The 20,089-nt window shown below is 39.1% G+C and overlaps 1 protein-coding gene across 4 annotated transcripts in view; it reads right to left on the bottom strand.

The window, feature by feature from the left end:
• Positions 1 to 20,089, bottom strand: part of FHOD3 (formin homology 2 domain containing 3) — a gene marked incomplete at its 5' end in the record, with an annotated part of 370,951 nt that overhangs the window by 187,582 nt on the left and 163,280 nt on the right. For all 4 annotated transcript variants that reach the window (XM_083878098.1, XM_083878101.1, XM_083878099.1 and 1 more), the window contains one exon: positions 6,037 to 6,104. In XM_083878098.1, coding sequence (XP_083734224.1) covers positions 6,037 to 6,104 — 68 coding nt within the window. The remainder of the gene's footprint in view (positions 1 to 6,036; positions 6,105 to 20,089) is intronic.

Below are 20,089 nucleotides of genomic sequence, written 5' to 3'. Positions count from 1 at the left end.
GAGAAGCAATTGAGAGCATCCCTGTGGAGAAAACATTGAGGAAAAAATGTGGGGGAAACCTGGGTTGATGAAAAAACTCAACATGAGCCAGCAATGTGCACTGTCAGCCCAGAAAGCCAGTTGTATCCAGGGCTGCATCTAAAGCAGCGCGGCCAGCGGGGCACGGGAGGGGATTCCGCCCCTCTGCTCTGCTCTGGTGAGACCCACCCGGACTGCTGTCCACAGTTCTGGTGTCCCCAACATAAGAAGAACATGGAACTGTTGGAGCAAGCCCAGAGGAGGCCCATGAAGTGGACTAGAGGATTGGAGGACCCTTCCTACAAAATCAGGCCAAGAGAGTTGAGGTTGATCAGCCTGGAGAAGAGAAGGCTGCATGGAGACCTCATAGCAACCTTCCAGTATCTGAAGACAGCCTACAGGGAAGTCAGAGAGGGGTCCTTCATCAGGAACTGTAGTGATAGGACAATGAGTAATGGGTACAAACTGAAAGAGGGTGAAGTTTACGTTAGACCAAGGAGAAAAATCAGCCTACAGTCTTTCATGTTTACATTTTTCTGATAGATACCAAGTCAGTAAAATACATGTATTGACACCTAACACATAGGGGAAGAAATAGAAATTTGCACAACTAAGACAAAACCAAAGATTCCTTCAGTGGATGTAACTGAAAACACCCCCAAATTACTGTTGTCTTAAGCTAATTAAAGACAAAATTTAGAGAGGAAAGGATCTTTATCCTGTACAACAAAGTTGCTCCCATGTCGCACTTGGGTTTTTTAAGTTTGCTTTCTTCAATTATCAAGATTGGATTATTGTGATCCTGCCTCATCTTCATCACTACCTTCTCCAAAAAGTCCTTTTTCCCCTTTACTCAGAACATGGTGCTTTCCTTCTTCTGTGACTTTGGTCATTAACTTCACTACTTTTACATAACCTGCCTGATTCCTGCATCTGTTGAGAGAGGTGCAGGTAGAACGCCATCTTACTGTGATGATGTAATATTTACTTCTAGTGCTCCCACTGAACTTAATTTTGTAGCTGGGATTATGCCATGTTCACCTGAGAAAAATCCCAGTTATCATCAAGTTCTACTACTGAAAATGCTGGGCTGCCTTTTTGGGTTGTACAGAACACTGAGAGGAAACTGAACTGCGCTACAGTTCTTAAAACAGGCTGAAAGAAAGAACACAGAAAGGAAATTGTGCTCCTATTTAACATGTTGAACAATTTTGTAAGAACATTTCTGCTTTCAATATTTCATTTAATTTAGTTAATAAGGTCCAGATAATAAAATCTTTTTTTTCCCCTATGAGTGCAAGAAGTAAGCAAGCAAAAATAAGTCACACCTCAGTCTCACTTTAAGCTATTCAATTATTAAGCAGAAAATCTTTGATTACCTTCCCACTAGAATGGCATTTAGCAGGAAATGTACAAAAAAAAGTCCTGCTGTATCTATCTCTGTTTACTACATTGTATTTCCCTATATACATTCAACCACTAGATAAAAATAGCAGTGAAACTAAAGACATTTTATGCCACGGACTTGATGGGGACAGAATTCCATTTTTTGCACCTTTCACAGACAGCAGATACATCAACACACTGTGTGTTTGCCCTCCCAGTTAACAGCAGAATTAAAAACTAGAAAAGTCACCTAGAGCAGACACTACTAGGAATATTCTTCATGGCAGATAAGCAACAGATCAAACAACATTCAGGCATTGTATTACATACCTGAGGAGGCTAAAGTAGACAGGGGCATCATACTAAACAACATTTCCTGTTCCAATTTAAACATTCACAGTGATTAGAGAATGAATACTGGTGGCTTCCCAATTTTTAAGCTATCTTTATGGTGTAAGCAGTTCACATTTTTTATTCACATTAAGCACTGTTTAGATCTTGGCCTGTAACATTGTCTAGACATGAAGAAGGCACTCTACTTGCTAATGAAACTGAGGAATACATTTTTACATTTAATGTGTCATATCTGTTTTATTTATAATCTCTAAATAATAATGAGACATCCTTTGTAAAACAGGATTAAATAGATCTGTAAACTGCTACGTAGAACTCTGGTGAATTTGATTTGGGAAGGAAATTAAGGTTTCTCTTCTTCATGACTTAACCAAGAACCCTTCCAAGAGGCTCTTAAAGGGGAGAGGTGGCAGGCAGCCTCCTCACAAGTGATGACAGCAGCCCCTAAATCAAGTGTCACACAGCTTCAAACCCTAAGGAGTCATCAGTCATGCTTGCAGGAGGGGAAGGAGCAGCCTCCTTCCTTGAGATCAATGAGGCAAACACAGAATACTCCTGCACTCCTAAGGATGATTGATGACTCCTTAGCAGCTGAAGTGTGTGACATTTGATTTCACTCACTGATAAGATTGTGTCTTCCAAACACCTTCTAGTTAATGTTTCCAGGGCCCCCACATAGCTGTTCTTTGTGACATTTTTTAACACAAAGCTCAATTGTTCAATGATTAATGAATTTCTCAACAACAGACAAAAAATTCCATAAGAGAATTTTGTAACTGTGTCCCTTGGTACTCTGATCACAACACAAAACAGGAATCTAGGCTCCTTAAGAAAACTAATGGGAGATCTTCTGCACCTGTCAAATGACGTTTGTAGGCAAAACAATCTTAAAAAAGAACTGTCTTTTTTCCTGAAGACTTCAAAACATACACTTGAGGTGTGCTTTTCAGAAAACCTAATGCATATTGATTAAAAATATTTTCCAAAACTTTAATAAGCAGATTTCCACAAGGTTACAGATTTCAAGAGACTTGAAAGGTGTTTTATGGTTTTCTTATTTTTCTTACAGCACCATATTCTTATCCAGTTATTTCCTATTTTGAAATGATGCAATCAGCATGATTTGAAACTATGCTCTGTAACTACAAGGTACACTTGCTTATAGGTTCTAAAGCATGACTGCTTCATATTACATCCTGTTGTATCACAGGCCATGTTAAATAAACTTTTTTAATATCACTCAAATCTCACAGCACTATTTACATTTGTTTTTGAAGTTTTGCTTTTTTTTTTTTTATTTTTAAGATTGATATTGAATTAAATGCTTTAATTTTTAATTTTTTTGTATTTTTAACTCTCTTATGGAATGAGGAACATTTTTTGAGCCTGATTTTCTAAGTGCCATGTTTGGCTGGATTCTGCTCAATGCCCTTGGAAGTTTTACCACTTTGCCCAAAAATCATGAGGTTTTGATAAATACAAGAACCAGGCAATTCAGAAGTCTGTCAGAAAATCCATTCAAAAGGAGAGAAACTGTACTGGTTGTGAATCATATATTACTCTGTAAGTTTGTCAAAAAGCATACTGGTAAACAGTGGAAGAAAACTGCAGTACAATCTATAGAGAATGATGATGATTGTGGCTCTCTCACCCCTTCAGAATGAATGACTGGAACAGAATGGCAGTTCTGTCAAAGAAAGACACTCCACATAACCTTTATCATTTTGCCAAAACCAGCCCACCAGAAGAAATCAAAGAGAAATTCCAAGTGTGGACTTGCCAAACGAATCTTTCATCTAAATTTTGAAGCAAAGACAATGCTCTTGCCAAACATTGCTAAGCTTTGCCGAGGCCTCATGTGAAAAATCAAGAGCTCCGACGATTTGGAATTCAAATTCAATGTAGAACTTGGGCTTATTCCCAATTAATGCAAACGAGAGACTGCACACTACTTTGAAGGTCTTTAAATTAAAAATGATGCTGACACAGAACTGTGCCAAATTAAGTCAGCAGTGATGAAATTATAAAAAAATGGTGTTATGAACTATCCTGGCACTTAAATACATGATGAAGTCTCCATAACACTCTGAAAACTTGTTATTATGAAAACACTCCTTTTAGGTCAACATCTTATTTCCAAAATATTACACTCTTAAGGAATTTAAAATACTCTCTATAATGGCATAGAAAATAAAAAAATATATTTATGTTGAAAAACACACTTTAAAAAACTTCTACCATAATGATAAATTTCCAATGCTGACATATTTTCATGTAAAAAATAAACAAACAAACAAAAAATTTTGGACCATAATGTTTTGTTTATGATATAGCCTTATTATATTTACTTTTATTTTTCTTCAGTAAAAAACTGAAACAGCTTTAATACAAAAAATTACCTTACATTCTCTCTCATAGTTCATTATGAAATAAACTAAATTCATACTCAAAGGATGCCCTTAGCAGTGGCGTTAAGGACAGCAAAGCTGGCAGGCAAACCCAGGCTGACAGGGGCTCCCTTTCCAATTGAACATGTACTACCTCAAATACTTGAGCATATTCTAATGGATACTCTCCAGCCCAAGGAACACTTTTCAAGCCCCTTCTAAGAGAATGTGTATTTTAAGAGTATATGTAGATTTTTAAGGGTATGTTTGCTCAACAATTAGCCACAGTTCCACCGGAAAGAACTTCTGTATGCAGTAATTCCCAAATTCCTTTCCATACCATATGCATTAGAAAACAAGAAAGTTAAATTCTTCAAGGAAAACTGTGTCCTGAAACAGTCAGATAGGTTTCACTTAAAACTAAATTCATACATAGATATGGGTTGTGTGCATCACTTTTTCTTTCTCATTATTCTTCAACACAGTCAACCTCTAAATTAACTAGGATAAATATTTAAGCAACATTTTCATTAGAACAACTGATCAGCTGGAAGAGAGAGATCTTACTGGTCTGTTCTCTGAAAGAACTGAGCACTTGTGCCCAGTAATACCTACTAGACTTTGAAAAAACTGTAGGGAAGAGGACATTTATTAATACCCAGACTGGGAGAATTCATGATGGAAGGGCATGGAAGGTGCAGGACGGGTGGGAAGAGAGGCTCAGCACTCATTGCTAAATATGTGTGAATGCCCAGATTATCTGTGTAATACACAAATGCAGAGAAACATAAATATTTCCCAGAAACAGCTGACCAACAGAAACAGGGTGCACAAAAAGAAGAAACCAGAGAAGACTCTTGGAAACCTGCCTGATTTCCTGTGAGCACACAGTCCACATGCTTGGCAAGCTCACAGGGAAACCCAACTTGCATCCTTGCAACTCTCAAGCAGTCTCCCTCTGGGAATGAGGCACAATGTTTCTTGGAGAGACAATGGTTTTCCCAATCTGCACTCATGAGATGACCAGACTGTTTTGAATTGGAACTCCTTGTTTGTCTAAAAATTTCAAAATTCAGGGACATTTTTCTGACCCAGAACACATCTTCAACTACCAAGATTTAGCATCCTTCACCACTCACTCCTATTATTTAGAAAATTTTAATTCTGGAATTTTCTAAATTCTAAGTGCTTAACTTTGAAATCTATAAAAAAGATTATGTATTTAGAAAATTTATAATTCTGCAGTCTTGTGGGTTTCTTAAATGCTTTTTTTCTTCTTAGAATAAATGTCTATTTAAAACAAAGCAAAAAAGTTAATCTAAGAGTTTGGAATCTTTCCACCAATCTATTGTAGCTAAAGAAAGGATTCTAGGTTGTCATCCTCCATTTGGATCCATTAGTAAAGGAGAAGTGCTTGCCTTATTGTTCTTACTTATATTTACTGCAAAATGCAATGTCTCAAATAAATTTCATTTTAGAATCACATTGAGAGTATGCTCCAATTATCACAGATGAGGGTTTTTTGCCTTTTCCTGACCTCTTCTCTCCAACAAGTTTCCTTGCAGTCCTGCAGTTTTTCCAAGTCCTTTTCCTTTATCCAGTAAAACCAATCTGAAATCCAATATTTTAATTCAAGCAAATTTCTTATCCACCACACCACTCATCTATCACATTGCCCACTTCCTCACAGGACCCAAAGTCCTCCAGATTCCACATTTCGTCCATAACGAACATTCGCATTCAAATCCATGCCTTTCCTTAAAATGATCAGTCACTACCATATTCTCCTCAGCTCTATGAGCATCTTTATGACTTATTAGTAAATATTTTCCTCTAAACTCAGTTTACATTCACACATTCAGATTAACAGAATAGACACCTATTCGCTCACCTGAAATATTTGTTTCAAGGAAAAAAGTGCCCGTCTCAGCTCCCGTCCATTGGAATTGTAAAGTTTTTCTGGGAAAACAAAATAAGACAACAGAAAAAACTTCAGCATAAACAAAACTGAAAACACAGCAAGAATGTAGTACAGCTTTTGAAAGAATCATAGCACCCACTTCCCATTAAGCAAATTTCTCTTTAAAAATTTGCTTTTAAAAATATAGATATAGGACTTATCCATTAAACGTGTATGTAAACCAGGATTTAGTTTTTGTAACTTAAGATGGCATCTCCCAGGTAAATTCACAATAGCTTCAACAAGATCAGTGAGAAAGAATTCTCTCTAGAGTTTTTGAAAATGCTTAGAAATACTATTCTTTCTGCATTAAGGTAAATTTAGGGTTTACTGAAAGCACCAGATTAATCTCAAAAGACTCAGCTGAGACCACTCTTTGCCTTTGTTATCAAAGCTAGAGCCACTGAATCCCATCCTTGACTGCCTTCCCTCTAGACATTCTTTTCTCATGTTCTCATCTTTCTATTGTTAAATCCTTTCTCCAATAGCAATGAACGTTAATACCAGAAATAGTCGGACAGTCTGTTCTTAGCATAATTCAAAACAGTGTTTTATTCTCCTGAAAACTGATCTTGACCTTTTTCTAAATGAAGCAGAAGCCTTCTTTTCATCATCCAATACTGAAATGTATTACTTCATTTATTCCCCTACTAATGCAATTCTCACAGAAATAATTTAAAGACAAAAGCAACTCTGCTATATTTCTGAACCCTGCTACAATGTTTGAGCCTGTAGAAGAAGTCTTGGACTATGCATCTCAAGTCTGCTGTTGCAAATTTGTGAGTGTGCAGGGATAGAGCAGAAGGTGAAATCTTCAGATCTTCCTGGTCTACTATGCTTAGTGTGTCTGCTAGAAAGACACTTTATGCAACACTTCTACAGTCCTAAAATTAATTTTATTATACTACTGCAATCTAAGGGCACTGACAAAGGAAAATCCAATCTTCATGACACACTTTGCCTCACTCACAAATCATCATGAAACCCTCTCTGAAATGGACAGTGGCCAGCAGGTCCTGAGATCAAAACCAGAATGCTCATGGAATGATAATATTCTTAGGAGAAAATGAAATATCAAACCCCAACATTTTATTTCTTACTTTCCCTTGTCTACTTCTCTTTCAATTACTACTTTATATTACAAAACCAAATTAAATTTTATTGCCCTCTGTCAGGAAGTTGCAAAAAAAAGGACCAGCATTTGAGGATTCAATGATTTCTAACTCACTGATCATTTTTTACTTCAATCAAGGAAGGTGGGGTTTAATTTTAGAAAAAAAAACATTTCTTATTCCCAACAGTCATCTTCAACCAAAGGAAAAATATGAAGTAAAATGTCAGCAGAACTAACACTTTTTTTTTAACTTTGAAAGTTGTTTTGTTCATCCCTAATTGCCTCTGATTTCAAAGGCAGAAAGTACAGAACTGGCAAAACTATTGTTTTTATAAGTTGTCTCCTTTCTTGCACTTTTTATAGATTCCTGACAACCCATTGGAGGAATGGATTTCACTTCAAGCTATAAACTTAGAGGCACGCTTTAATTACTCTCACTTAAAAACACACTGGCATGTGGGACCACATTTCTTGGCAGGATAAAGAGTAATTTTGTCAGGAAAGCCTAAAGAATAATAAAGATCTTCTAAGACCCAGTCTGTCAACTTTACATGCCACATTACACAAAATATTCCTTTTTGAAAGTTACCTCCATCTGGCATTTGTTATTACTAATTTCCCTCTATTCATAATTCACCAGCATCATTATGAGCAGAATGTCTCCAAACAAGGCAGTGCATTATCATCTTAATTAAGAGAGGCACCACTTCTTAAAGTCCTGGCAACTTTGTACATAAATATCAATGTCCTAACAAATGCCATCTGTTGGTCTTGGTCTTAAACAGAAATCATCATCCCAGCCTGGAGTGAAGTCCTAACAAACCATTGTTATGATACCATAACACTGGTTGTTTCATTGGTGCGTGAAGATTTTTGGTACATCTCAGAGGAACAATGCTGAACATTTTTTCTCCTTGGTCTTTTCACAGAGCATAACCTCATCCTTGGCAGTCAGCACAAACAATGCTCTCCCTGCTTGTCTGTAGCAAAGAGCACTGAGGTTATTGACTGCAGCTCAAAAAGGGGTCTATGGTTAGAGCTAAGAACCAACAACTATTGCAAGCATTCAAGTTTGACCACAGTTGTGTCACAAATGTTTGAGATGGGTTGAAAATCTGAGAAGTGACAATGCAGGTAAGTCATCTCATTTCTGACATCTTCCTCCAGAGACAATGTATACTCACAGGTACCTCCTCATGCAGAGCTGATCTTGTTCTATCAGCTCAAAGATACAAGCCCACAGCATCTTCACCTGTTACTCTTATACACGAGCAACACACTCTGCCTAAGTCTTGACACCCACTTCTTACAGTGCTGGCAGCCACCAGAAACATTCATTGACCATAAACCAAGGAGGAAAGTGAGGTGGCCATGCTACATCAGAAGATTTTTTTTTGTTTTGTTTAGAAAACCTCAGTCCAGGATGAACCTCACCCAGGGCAGGAAAGCCTGCGTAAGCCAAGGTACCGCATGGACCCTTGAAAATGCTTGTGCTTTTATTGTGTGTGCAGTTTTTCAGATTACAGCTGGGGGACACCTGCTAAGATGGTCTCAAGGCCTTAGAGAATTCCCACTTGTTAACAGTAACTTTAGCATGCCAGGGACCTCAGGCTCATCCTGAAAGCTCTAGACTGCAACTGAGGCTATGAAAACGCATCAGTAGAAACTGAAAGGCAAAAAACAATTCTGAGCTCTTTTCCTATGTAGGAAAACAAAATTTAAAAGAGAGTATTGGAATTCCGGAAACTTAGATTTTAAGACAGAGAACAAAAGCCACATTTGCTTACAATGTTTTCACATGGCAGATGATTGAGCAAGTAGATAGTAAATGCCTTTTAATACATGTTTTACATAAGCAGTACAAAGTGTTGCCCGCTGAAGCAGACTGAGAAATAACTTTCCATGTTAAAGCACAGAGGTGACTAATTGCCACAGTACCTCCCTGGAAGACTTGTCTGTAATGAAACAAATGATGCTTACAGCTTTGAAACAGGAGTCTAGCCTGCTTAGTACCACCAAACCCAGAAAATTCTGAGGTGCTCCAAGGACAGTCCAAAAGACTCACATGTTCACTGCTTTGCTATAAGGTGTCAGATAAGCTTGAATATATACACCAAGACTCCTCTACGCCAGAAAACAAACATCTGAATTTCAAGCTGCTACACCTCTCCCTGCAACTTCTCTGGTCCTTTGGTAAAACACATTTCCTGTCCTTCACCAGGCCAGGTGCAGGCTGGAGACATTCTACATTCATATACTTCAAGGTAAGATAAAACAGGTCAGGGAGTTTGTGATATCTGACACGTAGACTTCATCTACCTATTAATGATGGTGGCTTTGACAGCTGTGTCCTGATAAGTGACTCTATTGCAGCCACTTTTACTACTTTCCTTCAAGAAATAAAGAGCTGCATCTGCAGCTGTGAAATAGTTTTAATTGCATATACACAGATGACAGAAAATTCTCCTTGTGGTTCCCTCTGATATAAAATAACACTAGAGGGCACTGCTTATTTCCTTATCTTATGAAAGAAAGGCACTCTATCCCTCCATGGGCTTCCTGCTGATAGAACAATACTGTTTGGGATGCAGAGTTGGTATTCCATTAACCTTGAAACCCTGCTTTCAATCTGTAGACTGTAAGATAGCCTACAAAACTTAAAAGCACCAGAATTGCCAATCTCAAACATTAAAAATCAGAGTCAACTCTTTTGAAACTGATAGAAAACCAGGTACTGGTATGGGCATGAGTTTCATCTACCTTTCTGCAAGAACCATGAGTCACATTTATTGAATTATCCTTCACATCACAGCAGGGAGTTGTATATCCTCAGATATACAGACAGTCAGATTCCCTTAGCTCAGCACTTGTTTCTAGAGGCAGAGAATCATTGATAACCAAACTTGTGATAGAGACAGACACGTGTCACAGGTAGCAACCTGCAAGTGGCTATTTTCCTGCAACAGCAGAACTTTGGTTAAGAGAAGCCTTTATGCTCTAAAATAAGAATATTATTTATTACTCTATCTTTTTGCTTGTTTTTACTTTTGTGGAAAACAACTCAGGCTAAGGGAAAAGGGATGCCTGTAGGCAAATCTGGTACAAAAGTAGCAGTGGAGGGCAGTTTGGTTTGAAACCAGCATCTTTTCAGAAAGGAAGAGAAGTCTTTAAAGATATTTTATCAGGACAACTTGCAGCTTTCAAATGGATTCCATATCTTCAAAGATAATTGTCAGAGGCTCAAATTTCATTGGGTTTTCACCTCTTTTACTGTGTGGGAAAAGGATAAATAATAATTATAAATAATATTATGCCTATATATTCTTAATTAAAGTACTGACTTCTGCCTTCTGTGGGAAAAAAAATGAGTGTTTTCAATCCACAGTACTAAAAGAAAAAGTGGAACTGGCTGAACATTGCTTGGTTCAGTCCCACGTGTAACACCTGACCTCTGACCGACAGGGTACCATCCTCCTCCCTTCCTCTTCCATCACACCCATTGAATTAGTCCCTGGGATATAGTAATTTATACAGCATCAGCCTTTTGAGCTGTTGGCAAAGGCTTGTGAACATCTGGCTGAGCACAAATGGGAGTTGCTCTGCTTCACTTGCTGCTGCCTGAATGACCTCCATGTCTCCCGTCCATGCCTCTTTTCTTTAAACTATAATTTCAAGATGAAGCTCCTTTCCTTACAAAAACATAAAAGGGAGATTAACTCCACATTTGATTACATTAGCAGGATACCTGGTGCAGATCCACTTAAATGACATTTGAAACATTTCCTGCCATTCATTTTTACCTTGCATGGGACAGAAGTAGCAATATTCTCTGGCTTCCAGTTGCCACTTGCAAATTAGCCAGTACTTAGAAACTAAAAAAATTAACTATTTTCCCTGCAAGGAATAAAATATTATTTTAAATGCTCAGAAGGAAGAAGTATTAGTGATAAAATTAAAAGGGTTTAAAAATTTAAATGAACTGCCTACCTTTTCAGCAGCACTGATAGGAAAGAAAACTTGAAAGAACAAAGAAAAGTTTTTATAATGGTAAGAAATTCTGGCATTCATTTGTTCTGTGAATGCCCATGCCACACTTCTAAATGTATTACTTCACTATTCCAATTTTAAATGCATGTTATTTTATCTGAATGAATGTATACAATTGTAAAACTAAAAATTCGAGCAATACAGCAAGAAGTCAGGCAAATGAGTCCACTCCCGTGAGCAGGCATCAGGAACCAGCCTGGTAGACTTCACTCAAGTAGGCCCACGGGTACATGTAGTGCTGCAGATCTATAAAACAACTGTATATAAAACTAATTAGCGTAGTGTGCCAGTCTTTCACTGTATGTCAAACAAATTAAAGCAGTTCTGTAAGAAAAGACCTGGTCCTGTGCCAAGAATAGGCTCTTTTCTTAGTTTAGCTTTTGTCCATGAAAGTTAGTCATAAATGTGTTGGCCAGACAAGGCACTCTCCTTTTCTTCCCAGACCCCCTAGAAAATGCACGAAGAAGGGATTCATTCACAGGCATATTGCCCACTATTGCATTAACACAATTGCTGCTTCTGCTGGGATTACTTCGTTTTGCATATTACAAATTTCCTTTTTTCCCTCTGAATCTGATCTTATTTTGTCTGGGTAAATGGTTATGCATTAATTAGTGGAACATGTCACATGTGAACTCAAGCTACATATCCTCCCAGTGATCCAGGGATAAATGATTAGCACTTAGCACAGGAAAGGAGCTTTCTCACAATAAAGGACCTTAGGCCAAGCAAGTGACTGCGTACAAATTTCGGGAAGCTGAGCCCACATCACTGTCAGCACCGACTGCTTTGGAGGAATGTGCAGGCTGCCTCCAAGGAATGCTGCCCCAGCTCCCCGGCAGAGAAAAAACCTCCCTACTCTCCTTTTCATTCAGACACAGCAGCTGCTTAGCTAATTATCTGGGACAGTGGGTCCCCTCAGCGAGCAGGGTCCTTTGCCCCCACTGGGAGAGGGGGATCCTTTGTCGGGAAAGGATCCTATTACGCCTGCATATGAGAAGAGCTCAGCTTCAAGCCTGCATCCTTATTCCCTTTCTCTGTAAAGGACCTGCAGGTGGGGAGTGGGAGGAGGGAAAGACAAAATAGCCTTGGACACCCTTTCCTATCCCATACCCTAAAGCCATGCTGGCAGAGGCTCAAAGTAAAGAGTGCAAAGAGCCACCTGCAAACCCCAGGGAGCCTGTGGGTTTGGACTGACAAGCAGGGAGAACTCCAGGGCAGGATCTCCCCTGTGAACAAAAATTACCCAATTCGGCCAGCACTTCAGAGCAACTCTATACACTCACACATGGGATTTTCTGCCTCTTTGAAAGCAGAAGTCTGCTTTCCTGACACTGCAAAAAGTATCCACAGAAATGGTCCCTGGTTTGCCACAGAGAGAGTACACAGGGCAAAACCTCCACTCTGGGAAGATGGGTTGAAGCTAATACTTTCTGAATATTTCTCTGAAATGTCAAATGTCTTAACATCTATCACAAGGGAATTAACATAAAACTGTCAGCAAAAAAATGATTATATGTTTAAATCCACTGAAAAAAGTATCTGCTCCTGCAGGTGCAAGTGTCCTCCCTTACTTCTTGGTTCTGTGTTTCTAAGAGATATGAAATGAGACTCAATCAATTGTGGGAAATGAATAATATATTAAAAAAAATCCATATGATCAAGAAGAAAGACAATGACCCTGAGGATGAGGAATCAGAGACATGCAACAACAGGTCTTTTTCATTCTGAGCACATAATTTCTGAATGTCCTGGTGACTCCCCTGCCCTTGTTCTAGGTGTTAGCCATTGCTGGAGGTTCAGTATAAACTACAGAACCACCTAAATTATTCCATGAGATTTAAAAGAGGGAGGTTTTTATGCAGATATGTGGCAGAAGGGACTTTCCAGTCTTTAGCCCACTCCACTGTCATGGTTTAACCCCAGCTGGCAGCCAAGCCCCAGGCAGCCACTGGCTCACCCTCCCACCAGTGGGATGAGGGAGAGAATGGAAAGTGTAACAGTGAGAAAACCTCTGGGTGAGATAAAGACAGTTTAATAGTAAAAGAAAAAGCCGCCCACACAAGAAAAGCCAAATAAAGATTTTATTCACCACTTCTGATGGGCAGGCAGGTGTTCAGCCACCTCCAGGAAAGCAGGGCTCCATCATGCCTAACACTGACTTGGGAAGATAAACACCTTCATTCCCAACGTTCCTCCCTTCCTCCTTCTTTCCTCAGCTTTATATGCTGAGCATGACACCGTATGACATGGAATGTCCCTTTTTGGTATGCTGGGGTCAGCTCTTGTGTACCCCCAGCCCCCTTGCTGATGGGGTGGTACAAGAAAAGGCCTTGACTCTGTGTAAGTGCTGCTCAGCAGTAACAAACACATCCCTGGATTATCAACAGTGTCTTCAACAGAAATCCAAAACAGAACAAAAGTCTGTCCCAAGCTAGGTACTATGAAGAAGATTAACTCTACCCCAGCCAAAACCACTCTGGCCACATAAAAGGACTATAGTGATCTCTTCTCAAGCATTTCTATCAAACTTCTGCATATTCTGCTTGGTTTCAAGCAAACCACATGTCATGGATAAACCATTACCCAGAGTTTTCCCTTTACAGAGCTCTAAATTACTATCCTTTTACTTCTGTAGACCCATCCACATGGAACTAGGAAGAACATTTGTTGTGCTATCTGCACACATTATGGCAAACAAATGCCAATGATTTACACTAACAGGAGACGCTAAAATGCAGCAAGTGTTCCTATAGTTAAGTGCAAAAGGAAACCTCAGTCTTCATCTGCTGGATCCAGGCATTTACAGCTGTGGAAGATGGGGCTCTCTCCATATGTTGCACTGCATTATGCTAAGATCCTAAAAATTGATGGTGTCAGAACTTCCTCTTACTGTTTCCACTTCTAAATTAGTGTATTAAGGCCCTGTTGCTCATAAGCAAAAAAAAGGACATATAAGGTGATGTGGGCTGAGATCTGGGTAAAGCTGCCTGACAAAAAGGGCTTGTATTTTTCGTCTTAGTTTTCTATGTCTCTGCTCACTACTGTTTTTCCAATTCTCTACTGCAGAAACCTTTGTCAGTTGTCTTTGCCTGCTGCTGTGGAAAAAAGGACATAAGCAGTAAGAAAGCCCAACAGCAGGAGAGCACAACTGCAAGTTTTACCTAATGTATGAAGTAAAAATCAGAGTGGGACATTGAAACTCAGTGTCAACAAAGAATCACTTAACTAAACATAAAGCAACAGCAGCAATCCCAAGAAACTTGAATAGTTAGTGAATTTCCATGATTAAAATGCCCAGGCTTTTAAAATTAGTTGAATCTGGAGAGATAAAGAAAATGCATGGGGTGTTCATTGCCAAAATATCTTTTTTAGAACAGGCTTTCAGACTTTTCTGGCTGGGGAAAATACTGCAGGCCAGTGCCACAAAAAGTTTTCCTGCCCTCTATGAGCCAAAAACTGTGACTGGAACAGCAAGTCAGCTCTGAATCCACTTCCCATCTGGTTATCACCACAGCTTTTATTTCCAGTTCCAAATTACTTTTCTCATGTATCCTTTCTGATTTTGTAAGCTAGAATACAGAATTCCTCTTTACAGTTGCAGTTACATTTGCCAGTGAGTCTGATGCTTACTGATAACTTTGAACCCATGGGGACTCTATGTAGGTCTATGCACACAGAACAAACTGCTCAATCAGCTCAGTCTTCCCTCCTTCCTTGAAATAAAAAGTTATATTCAAAAGTTACAGCCTTTCCAACATATTAACAAAATAAAGAGCCTCTTGCCTCTTCAGCCTACTTATTTCAGGCTGGAACAGGCACCATAGTGAACTTCCCTACAATGATTTATTTATATGGGTCCTCTCCACTTGAATGCAAAAGGCACTAATATGGTCTTTAGTTCTAAAGTGCAGGAAACAGTACTTTGGATTGACAACTTCAAAGCAGGGCACTTCTGCATGTCCCAAAAAATGCTATGACTGCTCTTCTGTAAAAGTCAAATGGTTACAAAAGGGAAAAGGCTGCGTAACAAGGTCAAATATTACAGCACTGTATTAGAGCAAGTGGTGACGGAAAAGACTTCAGAGGGCATCTTGTTCATCCCCCTGCTAATGCAAAATTGTTCCCTAGAGAGTAATACAGAAGGAAAGTAGTTGTTATGCTAAAATGTAGGTTACATAATTCAAGAGAACGGGGCTGGGGAAAATTGCTAGAAAAGAAAATAATATAGAAGATCTTACTGCTTCTTTAGAGATTACTGTTGCAAAACTGAGGCTAAACCATATTTTTTAAAAGTATGTGGAGACCTACCTTTAATGTTTGTTTCAGTTTACAACTCGGTCTCTGAGTTGCTCACCCGTGTCTTTGTGCTTGAACAAGCACTATTAGCCAGTGCCTCCTGCATTAGAAATATTTCATAAGAACATGCTAGTCATTGTCTGAGTTCTCTGGTTTTATTCTGTTTTAAACACAGTGCCAACATGTTGCCCTGTTCAATCAGTATTAGTAAACAAAGAGCAATAAGAAAATTATAGTAACCATCACCACAAAAAGACAAAAAAATTAGGCACACCCTCACTATTCCTTGAATTATGGATGCCTTATCTGCGCTGACAGCTTGGCAAAAGGCAAAACGTCTGAGCGCAAAGACATCGCAGCTTTGTGCCAAGAACCTGAATGAGCTCCTGAGCTTAAAGCTCATATCAAGATTTTCTGTTGCATAATACATGACAAAATATGTCAGATGCTATCTCCAAGACCAAGTTGTTGCAGTGATCCTAAGTCCAGCCTCAACAAGTGCATTAGAACTTAACTACTCCTTTCACTTCAGAGGATGCAGCCTCCTAATTAATGCACTGAAACATCCATTTGTTCAAAAATTTGGAAAGGAAGGATGAAACCATTCATCTGATAGCAAGGCAACAGGCAAAAGAGGAGTAGCAGCAGCAGTTCATGTTGAAAACCCGATAAAGCTGCTTCTCCTCAGATTGCTGCTAGCAATTAAAATGATGTGTGCCTTTTTAAATACCTGAACCTGCATTGCCTATGTGCGTGTAAGACTTCCCAGTCTCACAGCCATGTTGCTCAGGGCAACTGGTTCCAACTCAGCGTTAGGGGGATTTTTGACCATTTGAAGTGGCCAAGACCAAAGTCCACCACAAAATCCTCACACACAAAAACCAGTAGATGCGCCTGTGATTCCCTAACACACTTTCAATATTAAGGATTAGTATTTAATTGTACTTCAGCACCCCCGTAGAAATCTACACAATCATGAAGATCCCTTCTGGAAAGCTTCTAGGGGTGGCACCTGAATCCAGTGGGGCTTCATTTTTAGGATTTTTTTTATTCCAAAATTAATTTTAAAAGAGAATAAGTAAAGAATTTCAATGCAAATGCCATAGCATCTTCAGGATATTTATTTCAAATTTTCATTACATCTAGTGATGATAGTATTAATTTCTAAAAAAAAGCAAACTTATTATTTAAATTCAATATACAGACCTCCTAAGCCTGAAACTCTTGCAGTATCTTGATATAACAGACACTTCCTTATGTTAAGAGCTTTACTTGTAACTCATCTTTTCTACACCTCCCTCTTATCAATTATGTACATCCTCTAATCAATCCACATCTTTAAATATGTAAATCCAGACACAGCAATACAACTAAGGATTTACTGACTTTGAGTACAAAGGGGAAAGAGCATTTCAAGAGACAAAGATTTGGTTTTGCTTTAGTGTTACAGTCACGCAACAAAGAACAATCCCTTAAATAACAGTCTCATAGTTCCTAGCAGACGTGATCTCAGTCAAAAACAATAAGCTTGTTAACCAGCTTTGGTCTAATAATTTTAACTGCCTTTTCCCATGTGTCTTGACACATTTTAGAGTTTTTTGGAAGGATGCTTCTTTAGAATACTTAAAGGATATAGTTAAATTAACAGAAATTAAATTTACAGAGATGGATTTGCAAGAGAGGGAGAATGAAGAAATATCAGATGTGCAGAAGGAAAGACTGCAGCACAAATACTTTTAGCAGATGTCAAAGTAATTCAGGGTCAGCAAGTTTCCCATCATTCTGAAATTGCTGGGACATATGAAAAACACACCATTTTGGCAACTGAAAAGCAAACCCCACAAATAAACTGGAACAGAACCACGAAGATCTCAGGCTAAATCCATGCCAATGCATGACTCTCATCTGATGCAGATGTCAGATTAAGCACATGGCCAGTCCTCCTGCAGTAGGCTGGAGAGGCTGGGAGATCCCTGTTAATCTGCTGGACAACTCACTTCCCAGCATTCCTACTGCTGCTGCACCCTGTGCCTCACCATCTCCTGGGTCACACTGGCACATAGGGGGTGCAGGTGGCTGGCACATCGATGCTCCATCTGTGGTCCCATGTCTTACAGCAGAACAGACAAGAACAGGCATCCCAGGAACGTGGCACAGACACCCTGAGCAGCTTAACACAGGAGGAAGGAAGGTGACACCCTGGGGCAGCCAACAGCCTCGAGCTTCACATGCTGCACACAGCAGCCCAATGAAAGAGAACTACTGCTGTCCTGTACTCCAGAGCAATCTCTTTGTCCTTCAGTTGCTATCTTTTATTACCACGCAGACTGTTGGGAATAGAAAGGCTTTTTCAGAAGTGGAGACACCTTTGTACTCCCTTAAGAACCTGCACATCGGACCACAAAGACTTAACAGCAGAAGTACTTTGGTGTTTGACATCCATATAAAAATTATGTAAAAGTAGGGTATGTCTCCGCTTTCCAAGTACCATGATTAGGGTGAAGAGAGGTATCCAAAGCTACAGGTATTAAACTCAGGAAATTACAGATAATTCTACTGATACATCAGGTAAAAATTCCCCTTTTGGAAATTCTCCCCCATTTTCATAGCTGAAAAATATCTTTGATTTTCCAGAAACAAGATGCATGATGCTTGTGGGGTCCAGAACACTACAGCTGGATCTTTGAGAGGAAATACAAAACCAATATTGGAATGATCATTTCACCCCCATTACCAAACACAACAACTATACACTTCTGTGCCAGATGCTTCTCTGAGTTCTGTTTGGAAATCAGTGAGTTCAGTTAAGTGCATTTGCAGTCAGACAGAAGCTGGTATATGAATCCACCCACTGTTCTGGCAACACACTTCCCCTTCTGAAACAAAAGCTGGCTGATGCCTCTCCAAGCAATGGTGTGCTACCCATTGGGACACCAGTTCTTCACCTCTCTCTCTGCAGAGACAGAGGTAAGAGAGACCTTGGAGCATTCCTAGCCTCACTTGGAATGATTTCCTGCCCAACTTTCCCCCTCAGCATCTCCACATCAACAGTTTTTACAACAAATAATTTAAATGAAAAGTCACTCGGGCTATGGGGTTCCTTTCCATATGGCCCCATCCTCTGCTGGGTCAGGGCAGCTCCCAGGCAAGCTTCCAGAGTAAAAGGGAAGGCTATCCTCACAGTCCTCCAACCATACCACCCTACCAGACATTTACATTTTCAAACATTCCTCAAGCACAATTTCTGTTTACCATACCACGCGGAACGCGGCCTGAACTTGTTTAACACATGTTTGCGTTATTTATCCAAACTCATTCATCACAGTTGTAAACCATCTGACAGACGATGGAGGTTTTCCAGTGTGTATCAGGCCTCTCGCTTAATTCAACCACTGATTATTTCCACCTCTAAGTAATTTGACCAAAGCCACACGAAAGCATTCAGCTATACTAAATCTTTCTCTGTTTGTTATTAACTCCGTCACTGGCTGTAAAGAGCTCTACCTCTCTCTACTTATCTAATTAATCAGAAGAATATCTATATACACATGGATACGATATATATTAACATACATAACATATACACACATTAGTTAAATAAATTATATGTTCTTATATATACAATATACATATTCTACACACGTAAATACAATAGTTTCTTTTTAGGAATCTCCATGTGATAAGAAAATCTTAATTGCTACATGGATTGAATTGTCACTTGTACCATAAACACAGCCAGTGACCATGCAAACTGCTCCCCCACACAAAATGCACACGCTATAGCACACATTACACACATTCAGCTACTTAATGTGATTTTTTTTTTTTTAGTTCCCAGTTATAGGAAAAAGTCCTATAAAATCCATGAATTCACAAATTCACTTAGTATAAGCACACCAAGTCAATGGAGTTTTGAATCAGACCCTGAAACTGGAAAGCAAAAGCTGTTCCTTCTGTGATTACTGAACACAGGCACTGTATTTATTTCTTTTTTTCCTCCTTGTCCTTCTTGTCTCTTGCAGAAGGAAGATCTTTTACTGTTCCTTTTTTTTTTTGCATACTTTCCACTGCTCATTAATCACATTGACACAAGTCTGTAGCTATGAAACTAGAACCAAGTTAACAGCTAAGGCCTGCAAGAACATTAAAAGGAACAAATCCTGTCTTCTATCTAGGCTTCCTAGATTCAAAAAAATACAGTGTCATATGTGCTGCAGGAATTCAAGATCTTTTCACTGTTCCTGACAAACCCTCAACTATTTGCTGCATGTTTTGGCTGTCTCATATGTTACTGTTTGTCCCATATGGAAAACTATATAAAAAAACATTATGAACTACATCATCACTCTTTCACTTGACAGCACAGGCTGGTTAATGCAGACCTCAGAGTAAATAAGTAAGTCCCTATCCTTTCTGCAGGAATCAGATGTGTCCTGGGAGTGTGAGGCCAAGGTAAAAGCTGAGGCAGTAAACCAAGAATGGAAAATATCTGCTTCTCTTAAGTCAATGGTGTTGTGCCATTGC

Source organism: Zosterops lateralis (genome assembly GCF_965231275.1).
Source record: "Zosterops lateralis genome assembly, chromosome: 1".
Lineage (NCBI taxonomy): Eukaryota > Metazoa > Chordata > Aves > Passeriformes > Zosteropidae > Zosterops > Zosterops lateralis.
Note: the sequence above shows the minus strand (reverse complement) of the source record. Positions and strands in the feature narration are given on the sequence as shown.